Source organism: Micromys minutus, assembly GCF_963924665.1.
Source record: "Micromys minutus genome assembly, chromosome: 31".
Taxonomy (NCBI): Eukaryota; Metazoa; Chordata; class Mammalia; order Rodentia; family Muridae; genus Micromys; species Micromys minutus.
Window position 1 is genome coordinate 2,581,687 of NC_137966.1, and position 22,693 is coordinate 2,604,379.

Genomic DNA, 22,693 nt, shown 5'->3' on the forward strand with positions numbered 1-22,693 from the left:
CATTAAGTTACATATGAAACTGTAATAGACTTTAACCCTGGTTTTTATATCCCATACACAATTCCCATGAGCTCCAATAGTTAGCTCTATAAATGCCAGCTAAATCCAGCCAGTATACTCAGACATGGTGGCAAAAACCAGGAGTTTCAGACTTCAGTGAGGTAGGATCGGTGAAGCAGGATCAAGAGTTCAAGGCCAATCTCAAAGCAGAAGCCACCCAGACTCCCAGAGGGCACATGCTACTTCTAGATGTTAGTAGCTGACAGTGTTATTACAGAAACTCAAATAAAACTTTTCATTTATACTAAGTATATACTGTTTATAGTATCAGAAACTACAAAATGAGGTTTCTCTGCTACATTAAGTAGCTTGTAATATGAGCAGTACTTACACAGGCCCTGTGCTAGACGCTCTTCTATTGCTTTAAAATTTACCCTCTGAGGTGGCATTATTCATTATCAGCCTACCTAAGATCACGCTGCTTGTAAGGAGCAGATCGTCAGACGAGGGCATCTGGATCAAGAGCTCATACTTTCAAACACATGCCTCCGACAGGAAAGACAACATTCTGTGCTCGATAAAAGCCTGCTGTTATGCATGGCTGATGCAAAACTGCGAATGTTCGAACTGCACTGCATCACTGCTAAGCTACATACTGTTTTCTCTGTACTCTTATCTGGACGGTTCTTACCTTCCCACATAAACAATCTCTTTAAGGAACCAAAAACTTCCATTTCATTTTTCCAGAGGGAATAATATGCTTCTCAGGCTTCTAACAGTTTGGTTTGGTTTTGCTTTATGAGGGGACATGAAGGGGACTATTCGCTCTGGGCTAGCCTCCGATCAGGACCCTCCACATTTGACTTCTTCAATAGCTCCTAAGAAAATCTTACATGAGAGTTACATAAGAGACACTAATGGACGCCCTTGCTAAAGTGTATTATGCATTACAATGTTGATCCCTCCTCCCAACAGGGTTTTCCTCACGTGTCCCAGGCCATCCTAGAATGCCATCTGTAGAGCAGCTTGACTGAGAACTCAGTCACCCGACTCTGCTTCCTGAGCTCTGGGTTAAAATCATGTGCCCTCACTGCCCAGCATGAGCTGTCTTTTAAAAAGCCAAACACTCCAGGCCTAGAGGGGCAGATGGCAGGAGACAGAGACAAAAGGTAGAGACAAGAGGATGTCAAGTTCGAAGCCAGCCTAGGCTACATGGGACCTGGTCTCCAACAGCAGCAAAACCCCAACATATTTACACATACGTACACACACTGGGTGGGAGGGTGGCACTAATACTCCAGCTATGAAGTGTAGACATGGACACCAGTATAAACACTGTGAGGGTTCTTCCCCCTTTGAAGACAGGACCCATACAACCCATGCTGACCTTCCTGACTCATCTTTCTACAACATTTTTATAAAACAACGTAAAGATTTTGTCATTTCAGAGGTCAGAAGTCAGTGTCCGGTGCCTTGTCTGAAGCAGACGCTGGGTATAGTACAGTTTGTACTTCCATCTGCTGACCTGTCTGTTCAGCCTCCATTATCATCAAACTAATTTAAGTGGCTCCATTATTCACACACAAAAAAAATAGTCTCAGCATTTGTTACTATTGAAAGACCGTTGTAGTCAATGTAGTGCAATTCACCTAAAATTTACTAAAAGGCAGCTGGACAGCTGTAAAGTATAAAGCATCATTAGTGCTGTTATCTAGAGAATCTCTCCATACAGTGGTATGGTACATTCCTGGTACCAATTCTCAGCATATTTAAAACTCTATTTAAAATGCTGATTATTGGGCTGGAGAGATGGCTCAGTGGTTATGAGCACTGATTGCTCTTCCAGAGGTCCTGAGTTCAAATCCCAGCAACCACATGGTGGCTCACAACCATCTGGATTGGGACCCGATGCCCTCTTCTGGTGTGTCTGAAGACAGTGACAGTGTACTCATATACACTAAATAAAAGGTATTAAAGTTGTAAAATAAATAAATAAAATGCTGATTATAAGTCGCTCTCACAATCCCAGCATTTGGGAGGCTAAGGCAAGGTTTTCCTGAGCTAGAAACCAGACTGGGTTAGAGTGACCTAGTTTCAAAACAACAAAACGTGGGGTGGGAGGAGTGTAGCAGAGCAAAGGAAAACATCCACATTACAGACAGTTGTATGGTACAAACATACTCAACACCTTTAAAACGTACCGCTGGGGACTGAAGAGATGGCTCAGTGCTCCAAAAGCTTGGTGCTGATTTCGCAGTGCCTACATACACCAGGCGGCTCGCAATGGCCTATAATGCCAGCTGCAGGGTATCCAATACCATCTGTTAGCCTCTGAAGGCATCTGCACCTGTCACACCAGGCTTTTCTAAGTGTATAATTAAAATTAATTTTAAGATAGTAGGCAAGGGCCACCCTGGTCTACATATCAAGCCTACACAGTGTGACCCTAATTTTTTTGTTTTTTAAAAAGGCAAAACTTTATAGACTAGTTATGGTGGTGGCACATGGCTACCTAGGATCCCAATATTAAGTGGCTGAGACAGGATGATCACGTGTCTAGCCAGCCTGACCTGTACCAAAAAAATCCTCTAAAATGGTAGATTTATGTCATGTGAATTGTAGGTAGGCCAGCCTGGTATACTTGAAACAAAACACTTGGGGGCACACCATTAAACCTGACTGTAGATGGTGAAGTCTTTTTCTTCTCAAGACCAGTCAGTCCACTTGCTGATTTCTAAACTAAAAAAAATGAAGAGGGAAACAGGAGGTTGTAAATTTCTGAAGACAACATTTTGACAACTTTCTCATTTGGTTTCCTGCCCTTGCTGTCCTTGTCTTTTAGCTACTTTTCATACACTGGAAACTGTCTAAGTCCATCTTCTCTCTGAAAAGAGAGACCAAACCAAACAAACAGAAGAAAAGCCCTTTTGGTTTTATCACCACACCAGAACTGCCTTATCTTCTCAGAGAGAGCTCTCTCCAGCTGCAGTAGGTATCGGATGGTCACCTTGTTTGGAAGATTCTACTGGAATGTTTTTTAAAATAGCATCTCACTATGTCACCCTGGCTGGTCTCAAACTCACAGAACATGCTAGGTCTAAAGGCATGTACCAAAACACAGAGCCAAACACATCTTTATTTTCTGGACAGAAATCCATTATGTGCCCTGGTTGATCTCAAAGTCACTCAACCCTCTTGCCTCCCATGATAGGGCCACTAGAACACACCATCACGCCTGACTCAAAGTTATTTACATACTCCAAGATCACAGATTACGTTTTCCCATGTAGCTTCTGAAATAGGACAATGGTTTACGCCACAAAGATACATTTGCTACAGCATCTGACTATCTTAGCAACACACATCCTCAGAGTCACAACAGCCTAGACCACACTTCATTACTTTTTAGATGAATCTTGTATACATCAATTTTCCAAAGATAAACAAGTACTCTAATCTAAAACAGTTATTCAGAAAACCTAGAAAGATATTTCCCATATAAGCCCTCCGTCACACTGAGCTTTCAGCCTGTCATAATCAGATTAATTTCTGTTTGCAGGAAAGAATATGCATCTTTTTTCTTTTATTGTGTGTTTATTAAAATCAAAAAGCATTGACTAAGTTCCCCAGAAGAGATTCTATTTTATTTCCCAGAAATAACCAGGTATCAAGCTTAAAGAAGCTCATTTCCAAATTTTATTAATCTTTATTATTAATTATATAGTAACTAATATCTCACACTGGAATATCTATCTACAAAAGTCTATTTTTTTGTAACTCAAGTATATACCAAACTGAAACTCTTATCAAATTTAAGAAAACAAAAAGCTTAGAAGCAACTTAATTTTCAGGATCACCTTGCCTCTGCAGGCACTCGGAAGGCAGAGGCAGGCAAGGCTCTGAGCTTGAAGTCGGCCTGGCCAGCCAAAGTGACATAGTGAGACTCTTAAAAAATCTTAGGGACAGGTGGACCGTGTAGAATTGGGAGTTAGATTACTAGCCCCAAGAGCAGTGATATCTGAGGCAGAAGACCAGAGAGCAAACCAACTACAGTTACCTAGCGTTTAAAGCATGAGCATAAAAGCGTATGAGCGGTTGATAGAACCTGAACTCTATCACACGCACTGCTACAGAGCCTCACTGCACCTCTTTCTGTCTGAACTTTACCTATTCTCCATAACAGCCCCTGACAGGGCAAATAAAAAAAAAAAGTTTGACTTCTCACCTTTTCTAATCACTACAAAGAATTCTCTACTATTTTGAAACTGTTCAAAGCTTTTTGAGAAACACACACAAATAATTTGGATTTAGTTGATTTTATTTACAGCGTTTTTATTTTACATTTCAATGCATTATACAATTACATTTCTCATTTTCTGACCTGCAAACAGATTACCTTAAACGGAAAATGCTTCTTAAAAACTACCAAATCAGGTACATCCAAAACGCAACAATTACACATGACATTAGTTCACAAAGCGTAAATTGCTAGGGCCTGTCCTAAGAATTTAGGAGCATCCAGCCAGGAGAAATCTGACTAAGTTTTCACTCAACTGTTTATATACCCCAAAGAAAACCTATCTAAACGTCACTGGACAAGAAAGCATTGACTCAAACTTGTCTTAATAGTTTTAATCCCAAATACTGGGCAATGTGTATAGCCTGGTCTATAACTAAACAGCAAGCATCCCAATTTGTCATAGCAAGCATCTCAGTTTGTCAATTACCCAGTATCAAACTTTTATACCATTATGTGCATAGGAAGTCTAAGTGTTCACTAGTTATAAAACAAGAACTCGTTGACTATCCACTGTTCCCCAAGCAGCCCTTACTAAAACCCCAAATATTGCAACCTGTGTCACATGGTGACAGACAATAGTTTATACACGTGATGTATATATGTGTGTGTATGTGTGTCTGTGTGAGGATACACACAGACACACATACACACACAATAGCTACAAATGGCAATTAACAGTTCCTGCAAAAACTGTTTCATTTGAGGCTATGGCTTCTATGCCTTAGGAATTTTTTTTTATCTCAAAACTGGAAAATATTCCTAAAATCCCACTTTTTTAAGAGAAATTTTGAAGCATGTTTCAGCTTTAAGCTTCTTATTCTAAAAATGGCTATATGTTACGTATAAAAAGCCAAGTGAGTGCAATTTCTCTCCAGTTTGGCCAAGCTAGCTGGTGGACATGATTCCTCACGAGCCAGGGATGTGCAGCAGCTCCAGTGTTCTTGCCTACCTTACTGTCCATGCTCACGTTTCAAACTGGGTCAGCAACGCCCGCACTTCAGGGGTCAGCTGCTTAGCAGCCTTAGCGGCCTCTGTGATAGCCCTGCGGTACAGACCCTTTCTCTTCTTATTAAACCGTAACGGGAAGTTTTCTAGAAAAGGGGACAGTTGTGAGAGAGCAAGAAAAGATGTCGTTGGAGATGCAAACCATGAAATGCGGGCCTCCTGCCGGGCTAAAAGGCCGTTATCTTTCCGGCTCACGGTTATAGTAAGAATACGGGCTGGCCACCATGGGAAGCCATATATCTTGGCCCAAACAATGTCCCCTACACATATGGTCCTGCCATCTGGTGTGATACATTTAGAGACATTTTTGGAAAAGATTTTCATTTTCAAGGAATTACTGAGGCCCTCCTCTTCCTTTGAAGAGGAGGAAGTAGAAGTAGAGGAGGCAGAAGGTGCGTGCATACAGCCTGGAGGAAAAGCAAAGCTCTCGGCAGAGCTACACTCAGAGTTGGAGGACCGCAGATCCTCCATGCTCTCAAGGCTACAGACTGACGCACTGGAAGAGTCAGATCTCCCTTGGTTTATGGTCAGGTAAACAGATATACTGCTTTTGCTGCCCTTTTTGCCCAACGTCCGCAGTTCCTCCTGCTCACCAGGCACATGCACTTGGCTTGTGTCCTGAGCCTCACTGGCGGACTCTTCTGGGCCTCCTGAGGGCCTCTGTCTCTCTGAAGGGGCCTCACCTGCTGAGCGGGTGGAGGAACATCGAGACTGCGGCTTAGGGGCCAGCTTGCCACTCCGAATTTTCTCCAGTCCCGTCTTCAGAGAAGAGTCGTTCTCTTCGTTCCTGTACCTTTGTGGTTTTAAACGAACTCGAGGTGGGAGAGAACCTGAGCTAGGATTCTGGTACCGACGTGTGAAATGGACTTTCGAGTGTGCGTTTTTGGAAGTGGAGGTTTCACTTTGTTTCTTCTGTGCCTTTTCTTTGGCAATTTTCAATACCTCCCGAGCTTTTGCGTGATCCATGTTCTTGCTCTGGAGCACTTTCTTGGTGTTTAACTGAGCTTTTGACGTATTGGCCTGAGCAGAAACCTTGACTACTCTGCCCCTGCTGTGAGTGATACTGGAAACCCTCACCACAGCGTTCCTTCTCTGGCTTTCGTTTTGGTTTTTCCCATCCACTTTATGGTCAGTTTTCAGTTTTTTGTTCACAGTAGCTACACTGTCATTTCTCCGTTTTTTATCTTCATACCTAGAAGAGTCACTGCTACCTTTCCTAATTTCCTTCTTTTCTGCAACAACACTATTTTTACACTTATCACACAGGACTTGCCTGGGCCTTAGCTTAATCGCATTCATTATTGAAGTGGGTTCTTCCCTGTACATTTTTCGCTTGGGTCGCTTAATTTTCCGAGGAGGCGGCTGAGGTATTGATTGGTTATATGTGTCCCTGATAAACAAGGGGGGAGGATAAGGTGCTCCTTCATGGAAGAGAGGAGGTGGTTTGGAAGTCCACAGGCGCTCAGGAGGAGGGACTGGAGAAAGGGCATCGGGAACAGCACCATTCACTTCCCGCTTGACTTCTATCCCTTCTTGGAATGTGTTACTTTGAAGCTGCATGGAGTCCGGTTTGTCCTTATATTCCCTTTTGGGAAATACTGTCACAGGGATCCCATGGGGCCCAAACCTTTGAAGGAAATAGAAGAACAAAAGGAAACTAGTGAGTTGATATCTGTAACTCAACGTCTTAAAAGTAAACAACGTCATACGCATCTACATAACAGGAATCTAAAATACACTACCGCTGTCTCTGAAGTAACAAAACTCCACTTCTGTTGGGTCTACATTTTAGAGAAAATTAGAAATAACCCAAATGGTTACCCTAGACAATACTAGACTAACTGGCTTTACTTAGCATGGATCTTTCTGTCACCAGACAGATTTATATGAGATGCCATGTACATTTTTCAGTAAATGCACCCATATATTAAATGTAATCATATTCCTCTGGTCATAACATCTCTCCAAAGTTTAATAAAAGGCAGGGTGATAGCACCTGTCTGTAATCTCTGCACCCAAGGCTAAGGCAAGAAGACCTCAAGTTCCAGATCGGTCTGAACAGCACAGAATTCAGATGTTCAAGTTATTTTCAATGCTGACAGGCATAGAGCTCTGTGGTTTCAAAATCTGTTTTTTATTGCCTTGTATATACTTGTATTTTAGCTCCATAAATATCATCTATCTGTACCATGAGTGCAGTACCTTCAGAAACCAGAAGAGAATCCCTGGGACTGGAGTTTCAGTCTACTGTGATCTGTTATGTTGGAGCTGGGGACTAAACCCAGTTCTAGAAGAGCAATCTGTGCTCTTAACTGCTGATTGAATGCAAACTTTGTAAAATCACATACTACATTCAGAAATCATTTCATCTGAGCATGTATCTCTGCAGTGGCAGTTCCCAGGAGGGTGTGACAAAGGATTCTGAGTTCAAAGCCAACTTGTACAATACACCCAAGGCCTCTTGTCTCAAAGAGAAAAGCAAAGATAAGTAAAGAAAAAAGCCGTATTTTCAAGTGTAATCTAGTTTAAAACCAGTTATCTAGCCAGTACGCTCCTACAGATAGATCCCAGCTTCAGGGGGAAGCTGAAGAAACAGAAAATAACTGTTTCTCAGACAAATCTGGAAATGTAACTGGCTGAATGCAACTTGGTTGAAATAAAGAAACTTCTAAGTTAAATTTGCTGTGTTCACTGCCTTTGCATAAACACAAAACCGTATTCCAAGTATCTCAGTATATGTCGGCACGCTTATTTTAAAAACACTGAGACGGCTGCATCTAGCACAAGGCAATACTAATGCCAGTCCTATGCGGCAAAGCTAGAGAACCCAAGGCCAGCAGCAGGCTACCAGGCCAGGTAGAACCCTGTAAGATGGAAGAAACTGTTTCCTACACATCAGTCTGCACAAAAACAAGTTTTTGGGGGTTTTGCTCATTTGTTTCTGTGTTTTATGTTAATGGTCTCCAAAAGGTTCAGAATTACTTGTTTAAAATAAATCTTTGGGCCAGTTGTGATGGCTTATGCCTTTAATCTTAGCAATCAGAAGGCAGATCTTTTCTCAAGTTCTAGGACAGCCAAGACAAGACTATAAAGATTATTTATATATATATATATATATATATATATATATATATATATATATATATATATATATATATATATATCCTCTCAAAAAGCTAATACATCCTTTAGGCTGGAGAAGTTAAGACATAATAATCTCAATGATCTCGTTTACTTGTTAAAATTATGTTTCACTATGTATTCCAGGCTAGCTTAGAGGTTGCTATGTAGGACAAACTGGCCTTAAACTCAAATCCTCTGCCTCACAAATGCTGGGATGATGGGCATGTCCCACCACACAGTCAATCTACAGTGAAATTCTCAGAGCTCTTACCAAATGTAAATTTTAGTCTTGCACGTATAAAATAAGGCTAGTTCCCAGGCATAAATTTACCTTCAGTTAAATAGCTTTAGACTTTCCGTACATCTAGACTGAACTTTTAAAATGTTTAGATGACTTGAACTGGAGGGAGGAGGCAATGCACATATACGTGCTGCTGTCTGAGGACAGGTCAGAAGAGACCTAACGTGGGCTTTAAGGAACCAAACTCAGGTCCACTGAAACATCTCCCTGACCCCCCAAGATATTTAAATAATTACAAAACTACCTCAAGGGACCAGGAAACTAAATCACCACCTTTAGGAAAGAGGAATGACGCATTCTCACTCATCTCTGTAATCATGTTGTTATCTCACATGGACAGCGAGACACATTATGAAACCAATTTCAACACTACAGTATATGTTCCATGTATGTAAGATAACCAGACAAGAGCACTTCTTCTTGGGAGGTCAAGCAGGATGATCAGAAATTCAAGGTCAGTCTCAAGGTACCCGAGAACCCTCCCTTCCCCATACAGACACATATTTTTAACTAAACCTAAGTTTGAAAGCCATTAACCTAAGACACCAAAACATTAGCTTGCAGCACTGAGCCAGGCAGAGTCACACACTTGTAGTCCCAGCAGAAAAGGCTGAGGCCACCCTGGAACACAGTGAGATCCTATGTGAATAAGCAAAGCACTAGGTGTATTGTTGTATAGGGCCCTGGCCTCATGTTTGATCTCCAGCACAGACACAATCTTTTTAAAATCTAATTTCTCAAGTTCAGTCAATGAAAAAACCTTCATCACAATCCCCTGGAAGATTCCAAAACAATCCTGCTCTATGCCATGGCACTGAATCTTAAGTCTTCCCTAAGTACAGCTATAATCTGAAATTTGCATAAACACAGTTGCTCAGGTTTTTCCAAAGCAGCTATGTGTGTCCAACATCAGCAGAGGGAGGTGAGCAAGGGTGCAAAGGAGAGGTGGGATGGGGTCTTTTGCATGAGCTTCTGAAAGATGCAAATGCTCCAAGGACTAGGTGGGATGCTGAGCATCTTCTCCATGTGTGGCTCAGCACTTAGAGATGGGTGACTCATTCCAACCCATCCCATCATTAGTCTTTAATTACCACAAAAAGATTCTGACAGGGGCACAGCTGAATGGCAGAGTATGTGCTAGGCCCAAGGGAGTCAATCTTCAACTCAAAACATCTTAGTCTATATTACAGGTTTCTATCCACCCCTACCACCACACACACACACACACACACACACACACACACACACACAGCATAGATTACACTGCTTGCCTGGCATAGATCCCCAGCATCACACAAAATAAGTAAATAAAAATAATTTGTGAAGGAAAAGTAGATAAAGATCCAAGAGACCTATGTACTGACTTTAAACTTCTGTGGCTACAATTATTTTCAAGTTGTTTTCAAACTGACTCTTGAACAAGTAGCAAGTACCAAAGTTAATGGAGGAAATGAACAAGGATGCCTGACACGTTTTTGGTCAGGACTGAGACACGAGTGAAGAAGCAGTCTCAAGTTTAGGGATGTAGCTCAGTTGGTAGGACTTCTGTAGCATGGCCGAAGCTCTGGTGAAAGGTGCCTGCCTTACACTGGTGATCCCAGCGGGAAGTGAAGGCAGGAGGGAGGGTCCGAGGTTCCTAAAAGACCTGGTCAAACAAACCCAAAAGCAAACAATCCCTATCACTTCTGCAAGCAGATGATGGTGTCAAGGTGACATGAGCTGGGAATGGCAGTTACCCGAGACTAGGTGAGGCAGAGCAGGAAGACCTGGGGTCTGAGTGGGTTACATAGTGAGACCTGTCTCCAAAATCCAAAGGCAGGAAACAGTTTGGATCCCATTTAACATAGGGATTTCATGATTTTCCTCATAATTCCTACTATTGCTAATCAACCTTATACTTAAGTAACTTTTTTGATTCCTGGGTTAAACTCAGAAACATAATTCAAATTACTTTGCAGGAGAATACTTGAAGCCTAACTGAAATGTTTACCAATGACTACCTATTTTAAACCAAGTATATTTCTGGATTTTTTTTGGGGGGGGGTTGGTAAGGCTGAGTCTTGTACCCCAGGATTACCTGCAACTCCTCATGTAGCTCAAGCTGCCTTTTAACACATGGACTTCTTAGTGCTGAATTACAGGCATGTGTCATAACTGGCTACTCATGTATTTCTAATACTTAACTCGGATTCGGGAAGTTCAGTTTATTCCTTTTAATGATGGCAGTGTTAATCTACAGGAACTTACCAGCACCCTCAATCAACTCATTTCTAACCTCTAATTAACTATTTCATTCTATTTTGGAGCACTTCAGGAGAGAACAACTAATTCTCCTTTGCTTCCCATCTAACTCTTTTTGCCAAGAAGTAAATGTAAGAAGAGATCCTTTTAAGTTATACACAAAAATACAAAAATGCAAAGGCATTACAATCTATAGGCAAGCATAAGAGTTGGAAGAAAAGCTGACACAGGTTCAAGTACTCTCGATATACCAAACTACTCTTTCAGCAAAGAGGTCAACAGAAGACAAAAATGAAGACCCTCCTACAACAGGAAAAAAATGCTTAACCAATATCCAGACTTATTTTATTTCAAGCAGATGTGTTCAGATACTACCTCTCCAGGTGGAGAGGACAGCTCAGGTGGTAAACTGAGGCTGCAGAAACAGGAGAACCTAAGCTCAATCTCTAGTACCACAGAATCACTGGGTGTGGCGGCGTGTGTATAGTCCAAACCCAGGAGATGGGTAGATCCCCGAGCTTGTTGACCTGCTAGCCTAGCCTAATTAGTGAGTCGTGGGTCCAGTGAGACCCTGTCTCAAAAGATAGAAAAAGAGAAAAAATTAATAAACACAAGGTCAACAGCTCCTAAGGGTGACTTCTGCCCTAACACACACACACACACACACACACACACACAACCAGTCTTCTTAAAATCAGTAACAGACTAGGTTATAAAGACAGGAAAGTATGACGCAAGCTTGTTTTATTTCACATTTCTTTGTAAGATTTTATAGTTAGGTTGATATTTAATCAGGACAAATGAAATTAATTGCACCTAAATGCAATAGGAAGTTTTACCAACAAAATTACATCCATTTTCTTTGAAACAGGATAACCAGTTGAATAGAGAAGCACATGTCTGAATCCTAGGATCTCGGAAGCTACATGAAGCCTGTCTTAGAAACAATAACGCAGCACATAAATCATGTCACTTGGCTACGCCACGTGGGCCTAAAAGGTGCTCGAGCCCACTTACAGGGTGTTTGTAAGTATAGCTGCCTCCCATACCTCGGTGTCTTTCCAGTTTCAGTGGCCCATATAATAATTTTTTACAGTATATTGTCCTACTTATGGTAAATCCTTACTTTCTCAAATGTAAAACTTTAGGTTAATATATTGATTATAATTTTAGGTTACACACGGTACACATACCTATATTCAAATCCCAAAATTTGTGAGATAGAATCAAGAGGATGAGCTTGGGGTTGGAGAGATAGCTCAATGGTTAAGAGCATTATCGCTCTTCTAAGAGGACAAGAATCCAAGTCTCAGCTCCCATGTTAAGTGACTCACAACTACAGCTCAGTGGGCACCGACCCACACAGCAACACACAACAACTACAGGACTAAGACAGAGATGGAGGGTCGAGGGTCACAAGACAGTGGCAGCACAGCAGCTGGGCAAATGAGTGCTAAGCAAGCTTGAGTGGGGGAGCGTAGGGGTGGGTGGCGCCATCAGGATGAAGGAACAGCAAGTGCACAAGTTATTATCAAGTACAGCCAATGGAAGTTGCAGTACAAGCTGGATACGGAAAAACAGACGGACAGACACCAGGAGCAGCTGCTGTACCACAGCAGAGTCAGATCTGCCAGATGAGGTCAATACTGATGAACTGTTGGAATTGGACAGTCAAGAGGAAGGCAGATGCAAAACCCAGGGCTCTTGGAGTACTACACAAATCCCAGAGGGTATGCATCACCCAGGAGCTGCTGGCCAAGCTGCAGGCACGCATAAGCAGCCACAGCCCAGCATATCAGATGACCATAGCCTGAGTTCCTGCCAGGACTGGACACTCATTGCTGATCATTGCCTACATCCCTCCACTCCCACCCCACCCCAAATCCAGTTATTAATGTCTCTCTAACAGTGTTATTGTATTTAATGGCTCTGTAACAGGAAAAAAAGCACACACACACACACATACACACACACACACTGGCTATATGAGCTCAAGAGCAGCTTGTGCTACCTAGACTCTGTCTCAGCAGCAGCAATAATAATAATAAACCCTAAGTAACCTTTAATTTCAAGAGAAATCTAGAAACTAGAAACTTGTAACGTAGCACATTTTACAATTGTGAGCATCATCTCAGTTTGCTGAGATGTGCATTCCAGTATTATCTGTTTGCACACCAACTCTACAGTGCAGCAAGGGTTTATCAACACATCCATAGGTCTTTAGGTTCTTTGTAAAACTGAAATGCAAGGAATATGCAGCTTTGAACTGATGTTCAATAAACACTTTATAGCATGTTAGCGTCTGTAGATCTGTATGTTTAACAAATACCTGCTACCTAATATAGTAGGGAATTAAGTAAGTGATCAAGAAGGCTTATGAAAGCCACCTGTAGAATCACTTTGGAATATAACTAGCATTGAGATATTTAAAATGACAGAGGACTAGGTGTAACTAGGTGATGAGACCCAATACACATGTGGGTTGCCCTGTTTGTCAACATCCCCCAACAAGTGCGTGCTTTATTTAGAACTACATCTACAAACATCTTGTTTTTTAAAATTTGAGAGTATCTAAAAATTAGTTTGTAGATAGCATCTCACTAGGTAGCCTAAGCCTATTTTCAATTCATGATCCTCCTGCCTCAGGGGTGCTGGAATTATAGGCACACGCCACCTAAAACTCTGTGCTGTTAAATAAAGTAGTGGATAATTACTAGCTTAGTTAATGCCAAAAACAGAATAAAGCTGATTGAGTTACACTTAATAGTGACAACTATGAAGACAAACCTATTTTTAACTTCAAATTAGCTATTTACCGAAGGGCTTTTAGTCACATAAACTTGAAAGACTTTTGAGTCACTACCCAAAAACAACAAAACAAACGTACAAGTGTACAGAGGGGGAAAAAAAGCCAATTTACATGGGCATCAGTGTGGTTAGAATAATGGCCTCATAGGCTCATATAGGTATAGCCTGGTTGGAGGAAGTGCATTGATGAGGGGTGGGCTTTGAGGTTTTAAAAGCCCACCAGGCCCTGACAACTCTCTGCCTGTTCATCTGGATGTAGCTTTCAGCTACTGTTCCAGCACACACCTCCATGCCCCATGCTGATAAAGGACTAAACCTCTGAAATTGTAAGCAAGCTTCTTTCATAGCAGTTACCTTGGTCACTTCATAAGAGAACACCAAGATATAAGTTGATGGCAGGGACTGGAGTACTGTGACAGACCTGATCATGCTATTTGTTGAAAAACTATGTAAGACTTTTGTACTTTAGACTAGAACACCAGGTTGAATGCTGAGTGGCTTATTGGGCAATCCTAGTAGAAGCATGGAAGGTGGCAGTGCTTACGATGACGTCAACTATGGGGACCACTAAGACAGTTCCAGAGGGAAGAATATTAGTAAGTAGCCTAGACACCATTCTTGTGCTGTAAACGTGGCTGCTTTTTGTCCGCGTCCTGAAAATCTGCCTGACGCTAAACTGAAAATTTTTGGATTAATAACACTGGCAGAGGAGATTTCAAGACAGCCTAGCATTGATTGTGTCATGTGGTTATTAGCAATCACTTACACAGACCTACAATGACAAGGACAACTGAGGCAAGAAGAAATACCAGGAAATAAAAAATTTAAAGACAAGCCTGATGCTACATGGAATAAAGGGAATGGTGGTGATCTCAGAGCAAGATCACCCCAGCCCAAGCTTCCAACTTGTGAAAAAAATTAAAGGCTTAAGCAGTGAAGAGATTCACCAATAGAAAGCTGAATAGAAATGTCACTGAAAGTGGGGGCCAAGTTCTAGCCTCAGCAAGCATCAGAATTTGGCAGCTTTGGCCATGACCACATGGCCACTTTACAGCCTTCACCAAGATACAAGGTGTTTGTAGAATTTCCTTTTTGCTCACGACAGCTGCTGAAGCCAGAATATGTTAGGGGTGTCCCAGCATGGAAGCCCAGAGAGGCTATTACATGACACTGTGAAAGTGAAACGCGGTTTGTGTCGGGAGACCCCACCAGTCTTGGGATACCTGCCAGTGAAAGCTGCAGACCAGATCCAGTCTGTAGTGTGGAACCAGCCCGAGAGAAGGAAGATGTTGCAGTAAACTAGCTGAAAGGAGCTGGAGATCTTAGGACTGTTTTGACATCTGACATGGTAAAATTTGCGGAGTTTGCCCTGCTAGTTTTTGGTCTTGCTTTTCGAAGTGCACTATGCTCACTTTCATCTTTTGAAATGGTAATTTATATTCTGTGCCGCTGTATGTTAGAAGTAAGTGATGTACCTTCTGATTTTGATCTTATAGGGGATTAGAGTTAAGAGATTGCCATGAGTCTCAAAAGAGACTTTGGACTTTAAGCAGTGCTGAGATTGTAATAGACTATGGGAACTTTCAAAGTTGAACTGAGTGCATTTGTGCATTATGATGTGACTGGCTACAGAAGCCTATGAGGGCCTAGGAGTGGAATGTGGTAGTAGTCTGAATGAGGATGGCCCCACAGGCTCATATAGGTATGCCTTTGTCAAGTACCTAAGGTAACTGGGGAACTGAAAAAATACCCCCTTAGGTAGAGGGGATCACTCTACTTAAATAAAAAGCAAGCAGAAGCAGAACACACATGGCTGCCAGGCAGGGCCCAGGGAAGGAAAACAGGGTACCTCTTGTCTAGCAAGTTTTAATTTGCAAGATGAAAGTGATGCCCCGACAATGTAAACATGCTTAACATCACTCAACTGCACACCCAATGCTCAACTCTGTATGCAATTTTTACATTATTAAAAAAAGTTTTGAAGCCAGTGTGGTGGCTCAATTAGTACTCAGGAATCTGAAGCAGGACCGCCACAGTCTGATCTAAATAGTGAGCTCCAGGCCAGCCTTGCCTGTAAGTATGAGACTTGGTGTCATAGAACAGAGCTGAGAATGTACTCTGATGACAGAGTGCTTACCGAGCATGCAAATAGCCCTGGCCTTGTTCCTCAGCACAGCAAATATCAAGTATGTTGGTGTAACAGTCCTGTAACAGCACTCGGGAAATGGAGGCAGAGATCTCTACTAGAGAGTAAATTCAAGGATACCCTGGCTATGAGAGCCTATGAGACACCCAACCCAATCTCAAAAAGCAAACAAATAAAACAGATACATGTTGTGTCTACCCAGATATAGGAAATACAGTGAAACTATCATATTTGTAATTGTATGAAAAATAATAATTTCTCAATTGGAAAAAAAACAATATGGCATCTGGTAGCTGTAAGTGTAGACCTCTGAAACATTTTTTCTTTTAAAAAAAATATTTATTTATTTATTATATATAAGTACACTGTTGCTGTCTTCAGACACACCAGAAGAGGGCATCAGATCTCATTACAGATGGTTGTGAGCTACCATGTGGTTTCTGGGGTTTGAACTCAGGACCTCTGGAAGCAGTCAGTGCTCTCAGTCATGAGCCATCTCTCCAGCACACATTATTTCTTTATACCTCCCATAAGTAAATCAGGCAAACTCAACTTGAGAAACAGTCCCTATAATGTGTGGATCAGATGGCAACTAAACAAACAGTGATGATTGGATAGATGAAATAAAGGAAACTTAAGCCTTTTTATTCCAGAGCAGGGGGAATTGTTGGTTTGTTTGTTTCAAGACAAGATTTCTCTACACTTAGAGATCTACCTGCCCCTACCTCCCAAGTACTGGGATTAAAGATGAGTGCCACCATGCCCTGTTAAAGAGTTAATTTTAAAAACTGAAAGGTGATAGCATTCGTATTAGAGAGGCTTCATCCAGCAACTGATGGGAGCAGATGCAGATGCCCACAGCCAACCATCATGCAGAGTTTGGGGAATCAGAGAAATGGGAGAGGAAGAAATGTAGGAACCAGAGGGCTCAAGGACACCACAGGACAACAGCCCACAGTATCAACTGACCAGGGTCACAGGGGCTCAAAGACTAAACTTTTATATATAAAATCAGGCCCTATGCACATTTGTCATGGTGTGTACTTTGGTTTTCTTGTGAGACTCCTAACAGTGAGAGCAGGGCTGTCTCTGAATCTTTTGCCAGCTCTTGGGACCCTTTTCCCCGTTGAGTTGCCTCGTCCAGGCATAATACCAGGAGGTGCCTAGTCTCACTACAACTTTCTCTGCTTTATTTGGTTGATGTCCATGGGAGGCCTGCCCTTTTCTGAAGGAAAGGGAAGAAAAGTGGATGGGGGTGGAGGGCTAGGAAGGGAGAAGGAAGGGGAAACTGCAGTCAGGATGTAATATGTAAGGAAAATAAATATTTTCTTTTATATTCCAAAACAAACAACAAAAAGAAAGGAAGGAAGAGAGAGAGGGAGGGAGCAGGGAGGGGAGGGGAGGGGAGGGGAGGGGAGGGGAGAGGAGCAAGTCAGGCAGGCAGTCAGGCAAGCCTGGAGAGATGGCTCAGTAGTTGCTCTTGCAGAAGCCCTGGGTTTGATTCCCAGCACCCCTAGGTTCCCAACCATCCCTAACATACCAGTTCCACGGGTGTCTTATGTGTGCACGGACACACATGCAGGCAAAACAACCACATGTAACATAAAATAAATAAATCTAATTTAAAAATTAAAAAAGAAAATAATGTGGAAAAATTCAAGATACAATTATGCAAACACAAGTCTAATCCTAGCATTTTTTGGAGGGGAAGCTGGGGCAAAAGATTATTAAACTCAAGGCCAGCCCATATAATACAAAGTAAGGGCCCATCTTAAAATAAGACTGGTGAGATTGCTCAGCAGGTAAAAGTGTTTGCCCCGACATCCAAATCTGACAATGTGAATTTGATCTCCGGAAGCCAAGGTAGAAAGAATAAGCCCCTCCACACATGCACTGTGGAACACCTGAGCACTCATACAGATGCACACATATCATACGTAATAACAATAAAAATGTTTTTAAAAATCTAAAGGATGTGTGGTGTGTGTTATGTGTATGCATATAAACACATCTAAGGATGTTTTCAACATAATGCTGAAAGTTTTAGGGAAAGATGTTTTTATCAATGATGATAAAAGAGAGATGGCTCAAAGGTTAAGAATGTGTATCACATTACGCTTATCAGGCAGCTCACACTGGGTTTCTCTATGTAGTCTCAGCTGTCCCAGAACTCACTCTGTAGACCAGACTAGCCTCCCAGAGATCCGCCTGCCTCTCCCTCCCACGTGCTGAGATTAAATGTATACACCATAACTGTCCAGCCTACAAACATAATCTTTAATAATAAAAATCAATCTTTTTCTAAATGGTGAAACGGGATGGAGAAATGGTTCAGTGGCGCCCAGGTTCAGGTACTGCAGGGTCTCTTACATATGCCTAAGGAGTTCCAACGGCTACTTCTGGACTCCTCAGTACTAAACATGGCATGCAAACATAAACACATGCAGGCAAACATTTGTACACATAAAATTTATAAATTTTTAAATAAAGATATAACAAAAATTAATGATAAAGCAATGGGGCAAAGTTTTAAAAATTACTGACAATCTGAGTGCAGGGAAACACATTTATAATTTCAGCAGAGTCAGAGATTCATCCTCAGCTGCACAGCAGGTTCCAAGACAACCTGAGCTATTAGATACTGAGGCAAGAGACACACACAAATTAAAGACTTAGGTAAAAACTTTACAACAGAGTTCTGTACTGGCTGGTTTTATGTCAACTTGACACAAGCTGGAGTTATCACAGAGAAAGGAGCCTCAGTTGAGGAAATGCCTCCATGAGATCCAGCTGTAAGGCATTTTTCTCAACTAGTGATCAAGGAGGGAGGACCAGCCCATTGTGGGTGGTGCCATCCCTGGGCTGGTAGACCTGGGTTCTATAAGAAAGCAAGCTGAGCAAGCCAAGGGAAGCAAGTCAGTAAGTGACATCCCTCCATGGCCTCTGCATCAGCTCCTGCTTCCTGACCTGCTTGAGTTCCAGTCCTGACTACGTCTGGTGATGAACAGCGATATGGAAGTGTAAGCTGAATAAATCTCTTCATCCCCAACTTTCTTCTTGGTCATGATATTTGTGCAGGAATAGAAACCCTGACTGAGACAAGTTCTCTACAACGATTGAAAATTTCAAACTAAGCCAGGTGCTGTGGCACAAGTGCCTGGCTTTTAATTTAATCCCAGTACTCGGGAATGTCTTAGTTTGAGGCCGTCCTGGTTACTACGGAGCTCCAGACAGCCAAGAGCTATAACATAGTAGGTAAGACCCTGTCTTAAAAGCAAAAACAAAAAAGAAAGAAAAGAAAGTTCCCAGCAGAAACACGGTTTGGGGACATTGTTTACAGATGAAGTGTTGCTTTTCCAATAAGAGAACATAGTTTGATTCCCAGAAGCACTTGTGATCCGGCACTGGGGAAGTGGAGACAGGCAGATCCCTGGAGCTCACTAGCTAACCACCCTGGTGTGAACTGCAAACACCCAGTCCCACTGAGAAAGAGCGTCTCAGAAAACAAGGCACGTGGCTGGGAAGATGGCAGTGCTGCTCTTCCAGAGACGTCAAGCTCAGTGTCAGCACCTCACAATGGCTCAACCGCGATCTATACTTGTAGTTCCAGGAGGTCTAACGTCCCTGGCCTATACTGTCACCTACACTCGTGTGCACACACACACGAAAATACAATTACTCGCCTGCAAGCAGACGTGCATGTGTGCAGGCATATGCTCTTATGGGTGTGTAAACACATTCTGTGACTTACTACAATGCTGTAGGGAAAATAGTGCTTTCAATTAACACACCATTCAGATACCGCAGTCCCAAAAATACATTAAAAATAGGATTTTTTTTTTTAAGTCTAATCTTGGGACTAAAGAAATGGCTCAAGATTTAAGAACCCAGGTTGCTCCCTCCAGAGAAGCAGCATCTTATTTCCAGCACTCACCTGGTGGCTTATACCTATTTATAACTCTAATCCCTGGTGATCCAAATATGCAGGCAAAACACTCAATCACATGAATTAAAAAATAAAGATTAAAAGATACTACCTAGAGCTAGAATTGTAATCATGATATGTACTCAATCTTAGACCCTAAATACAATCCTTAAGGCCATATACACACAAAAATATCTTTTTTCTTGTTGAGACTAAAGGTGAACTACACTACCACCACACCACAGAAATAACCTTAATCTTAGTTTCACCAAAATCATTTTTTTTCCTTTCTTTTTGACAGGTTCTCCTTATATAGCGCTGGCAGGTCAGGAACTAGCTATATCTAACTATGCCAAAGCTCTTGAGAAAAAAAAAATTTTTTTTTGAGGCTTATCTAGCAAATCGGACAACCTGAATTTGGTCCCCAGGACTCACAGTAGGAGGGGACAGAATCCCATAAGTTGTTCTTTGATCTTTGACTTTCACACAAACCATGGCATGCACGCACATACTCAAATGCACATGAGCACCCAGTCACTGAAGTAAAGAAAGGGAAATTTTCTTTTTTCAAAGGGGTTGGCCAAAGCTTCCCTTGGCAAGCAGACCACTTTGGCCATGTAGCATGACACAGACTGGGAATGGCGGTGCTCTCCTAAACTCCAAGACTTGGCAGTCAGAACAGGTGGGAGGGGGCTCAAGACTCTCTTCCCACATCTACTAGTGAACTTCAGGGAGGCTGGGATATAGGAGACCCGCTCTTTTTTATTTAAATATTTATTTACTTTATGCATATGAGTACATTGTTGCTGTCTTCAGACACAGCAGAAGGCATCAGATTCAATTACAGATGGCTGTGAGCCACCATGTGGTTGCTACGAATTGAACTCAGGACCTGTGGAAAAATCAGTCATCATTCTTAACCACTGAGAATCTCTCCAGCCCCAGACCCTATTCTTTACAAATAAAACAAAAGAGAGGGTCACAGCATACTGTGATAGCACAGGCCATTAACCCAACACTTGGGAAGCACAGCAAAGCAGATCTTTATGAGTTACAGGCCAGCCTAGTCCACACCCACCCCACACGCACACAAAGTAACACACCCTAACCCTAACCAAGGGTCATGCAAGGTGCCTCACAGCTCCGTGGGTGAAGAAAGGTGCTGGCCACCAAGCCAACAACCTGAATTTAACCATCGTGGTAGAAAAAAGCAAATCCTGCAAGTTGTCCTTTGACTCAGCCTCCAAAACTGGCACGGTGGGTCCTGAGGATAGGGCAGGAAAACCCTAAGTTCCAGGTCACCCTGGACAACACGTCAACAGTGGCAAAATAGTCAGTGACAGAGAGCTCCTCTCCTCCAGTGTGCTCGAGGCCCGGGAATCAATCCCCAGCACTGGGCAAAAAGAAAACTGCCTGGGAACCAAAGCATAGATCTGCATCTCAGCCCTTAAGAATTAGACGCAGGAGGGTCAGGACTTCCAAGCCAGACTCGGCTATCAAGTTTGAGGTAAGGCTAGACTTTATGAGACCCAGTCCCAATAAAGAATAAAAGAAATGTATTTTAAAAAATAAAAATAAATACATAAAAGAAACGACAAATAAATAAATGATAAATGTAGAAGAAATAAAACTTCTGCAATTCCACAATTTAGAGGCTAAGACAAGGCCAGCCAAGGTAAAGGGCTCGCCAAGTCTTAAATAACAACACCTTACATATTCCTACTAACACATGCAATTTATAATTTTAAGCAGTTTACTTAATCTGGCAGTTTGTCTGCAAATGTAACACTGACACCCTCCAGGCTGAATGAAAGAATGTACACAGCACAGAAATGGCAACTGTGGGAGCTGGTAAAGTAGTAACTGGTTGGTTACTATAGTAACTAGTTGGTTACTACTAGTCAAGTGCTTACCAAACAAGCTCAGGTGAGACCTGGACCCAACCTCTAACAAGAGGTGGTGCCATGTCATCTATAACTGCAGCTTAAATAAATGAAAATAAAGAATTGACAAGTGCAGTGTAATTATTAAATCAAGAAAGTAAAGCTTGGCAGTTCTGTTAGGTAACAAATATAAGAGAAGGAAACAATAGTTAGGCAACTAAAACATCTGGTTAAAAGAGATAAAGATTAAAAATTATAGACAGAGGGCTGGAGAAATGGCTCGTCCAAAGGTCCTGAGTTCAAATCCCAGCAACCACATGGTGGCTCACAACCATTTGTAATGAGATCCAATGCCCTCTTCTGGTGTGTCTGAAGACAGCTGCAGTGTACTTATAATGAATAAATAACTTTAAAAAATTATAGACAACTTATACCTATAATGGGTAGCTAGTGTTAAACTACTTCCAAGTGTACATACCAGCTTTTCAACAAGCATCTGGATCTGATACCCAAGTTGTACATCCTCCAAACGAATTGCTTAGTTTGCAAATTATATTCCATTCTAAGTTAAAATAACTTCTAACAGGATTACAAAATTTGTTTGAACTAAAAACTATCCCCAAAACCCATTCATCCTAAATGGTTCTGCATCAGAATCACACTGAGTGAAAGTTAAAAAACATTTTATATGTGCGGGTGTTCTGCCTGCATGTAGACTTCATGCCTACAGTGCCCTTGGAGATCAGAAAGGCGGACCCCCTGAAGTGGAGTCAGACAGCTGTGAGCTGTCTTGTGTGGGCTGAGAACTGAAGTTGTATCTTTTGGAAGAGCCGAGCCATCTTTGTAACCCCAGAAATGATTCACTTTTGAGAACTACTGACTAAACTGTATCCGGCAGTCACTATAGCAAGCTTCTTTCTGGTAGTGTGCATCTTAATTTAGAAATGTAGGAAGAAGCAAA

At 41.9% G+C, this 22,693-nt stretch overlaps 1 protein-coding gene across 2 annotated transcripts in view; it reads right to left on the reverse strand.

Moving 5' to 3' along the window:
* PWWP2A (PWWP domain containing 2A) overlaps nucleotides 1–22,693 on the reverse strand; it is a gene marked incomplete at both ends in the record, with an annotated part of 36,455 nt that overhangs the window by 8,271 nt on the left and 5,491 nt on the right. The window contains one exon of one of the 2 annotated variants that reach the window (XM_080942085.1): nucleotides 5,989–6,932. In XM_080942085.1, the coding sequence (XP_080798211.1) occupies nucleotides 5,989–6,932 (944 nt within the window). Of the gene's footprint in view, nucleotides 1–5,263; nucleotides 6,933–22,693 lie in introns of those variants that run through there. The other variant, XM_080942084.1, reaches the window with a different exon arrangement.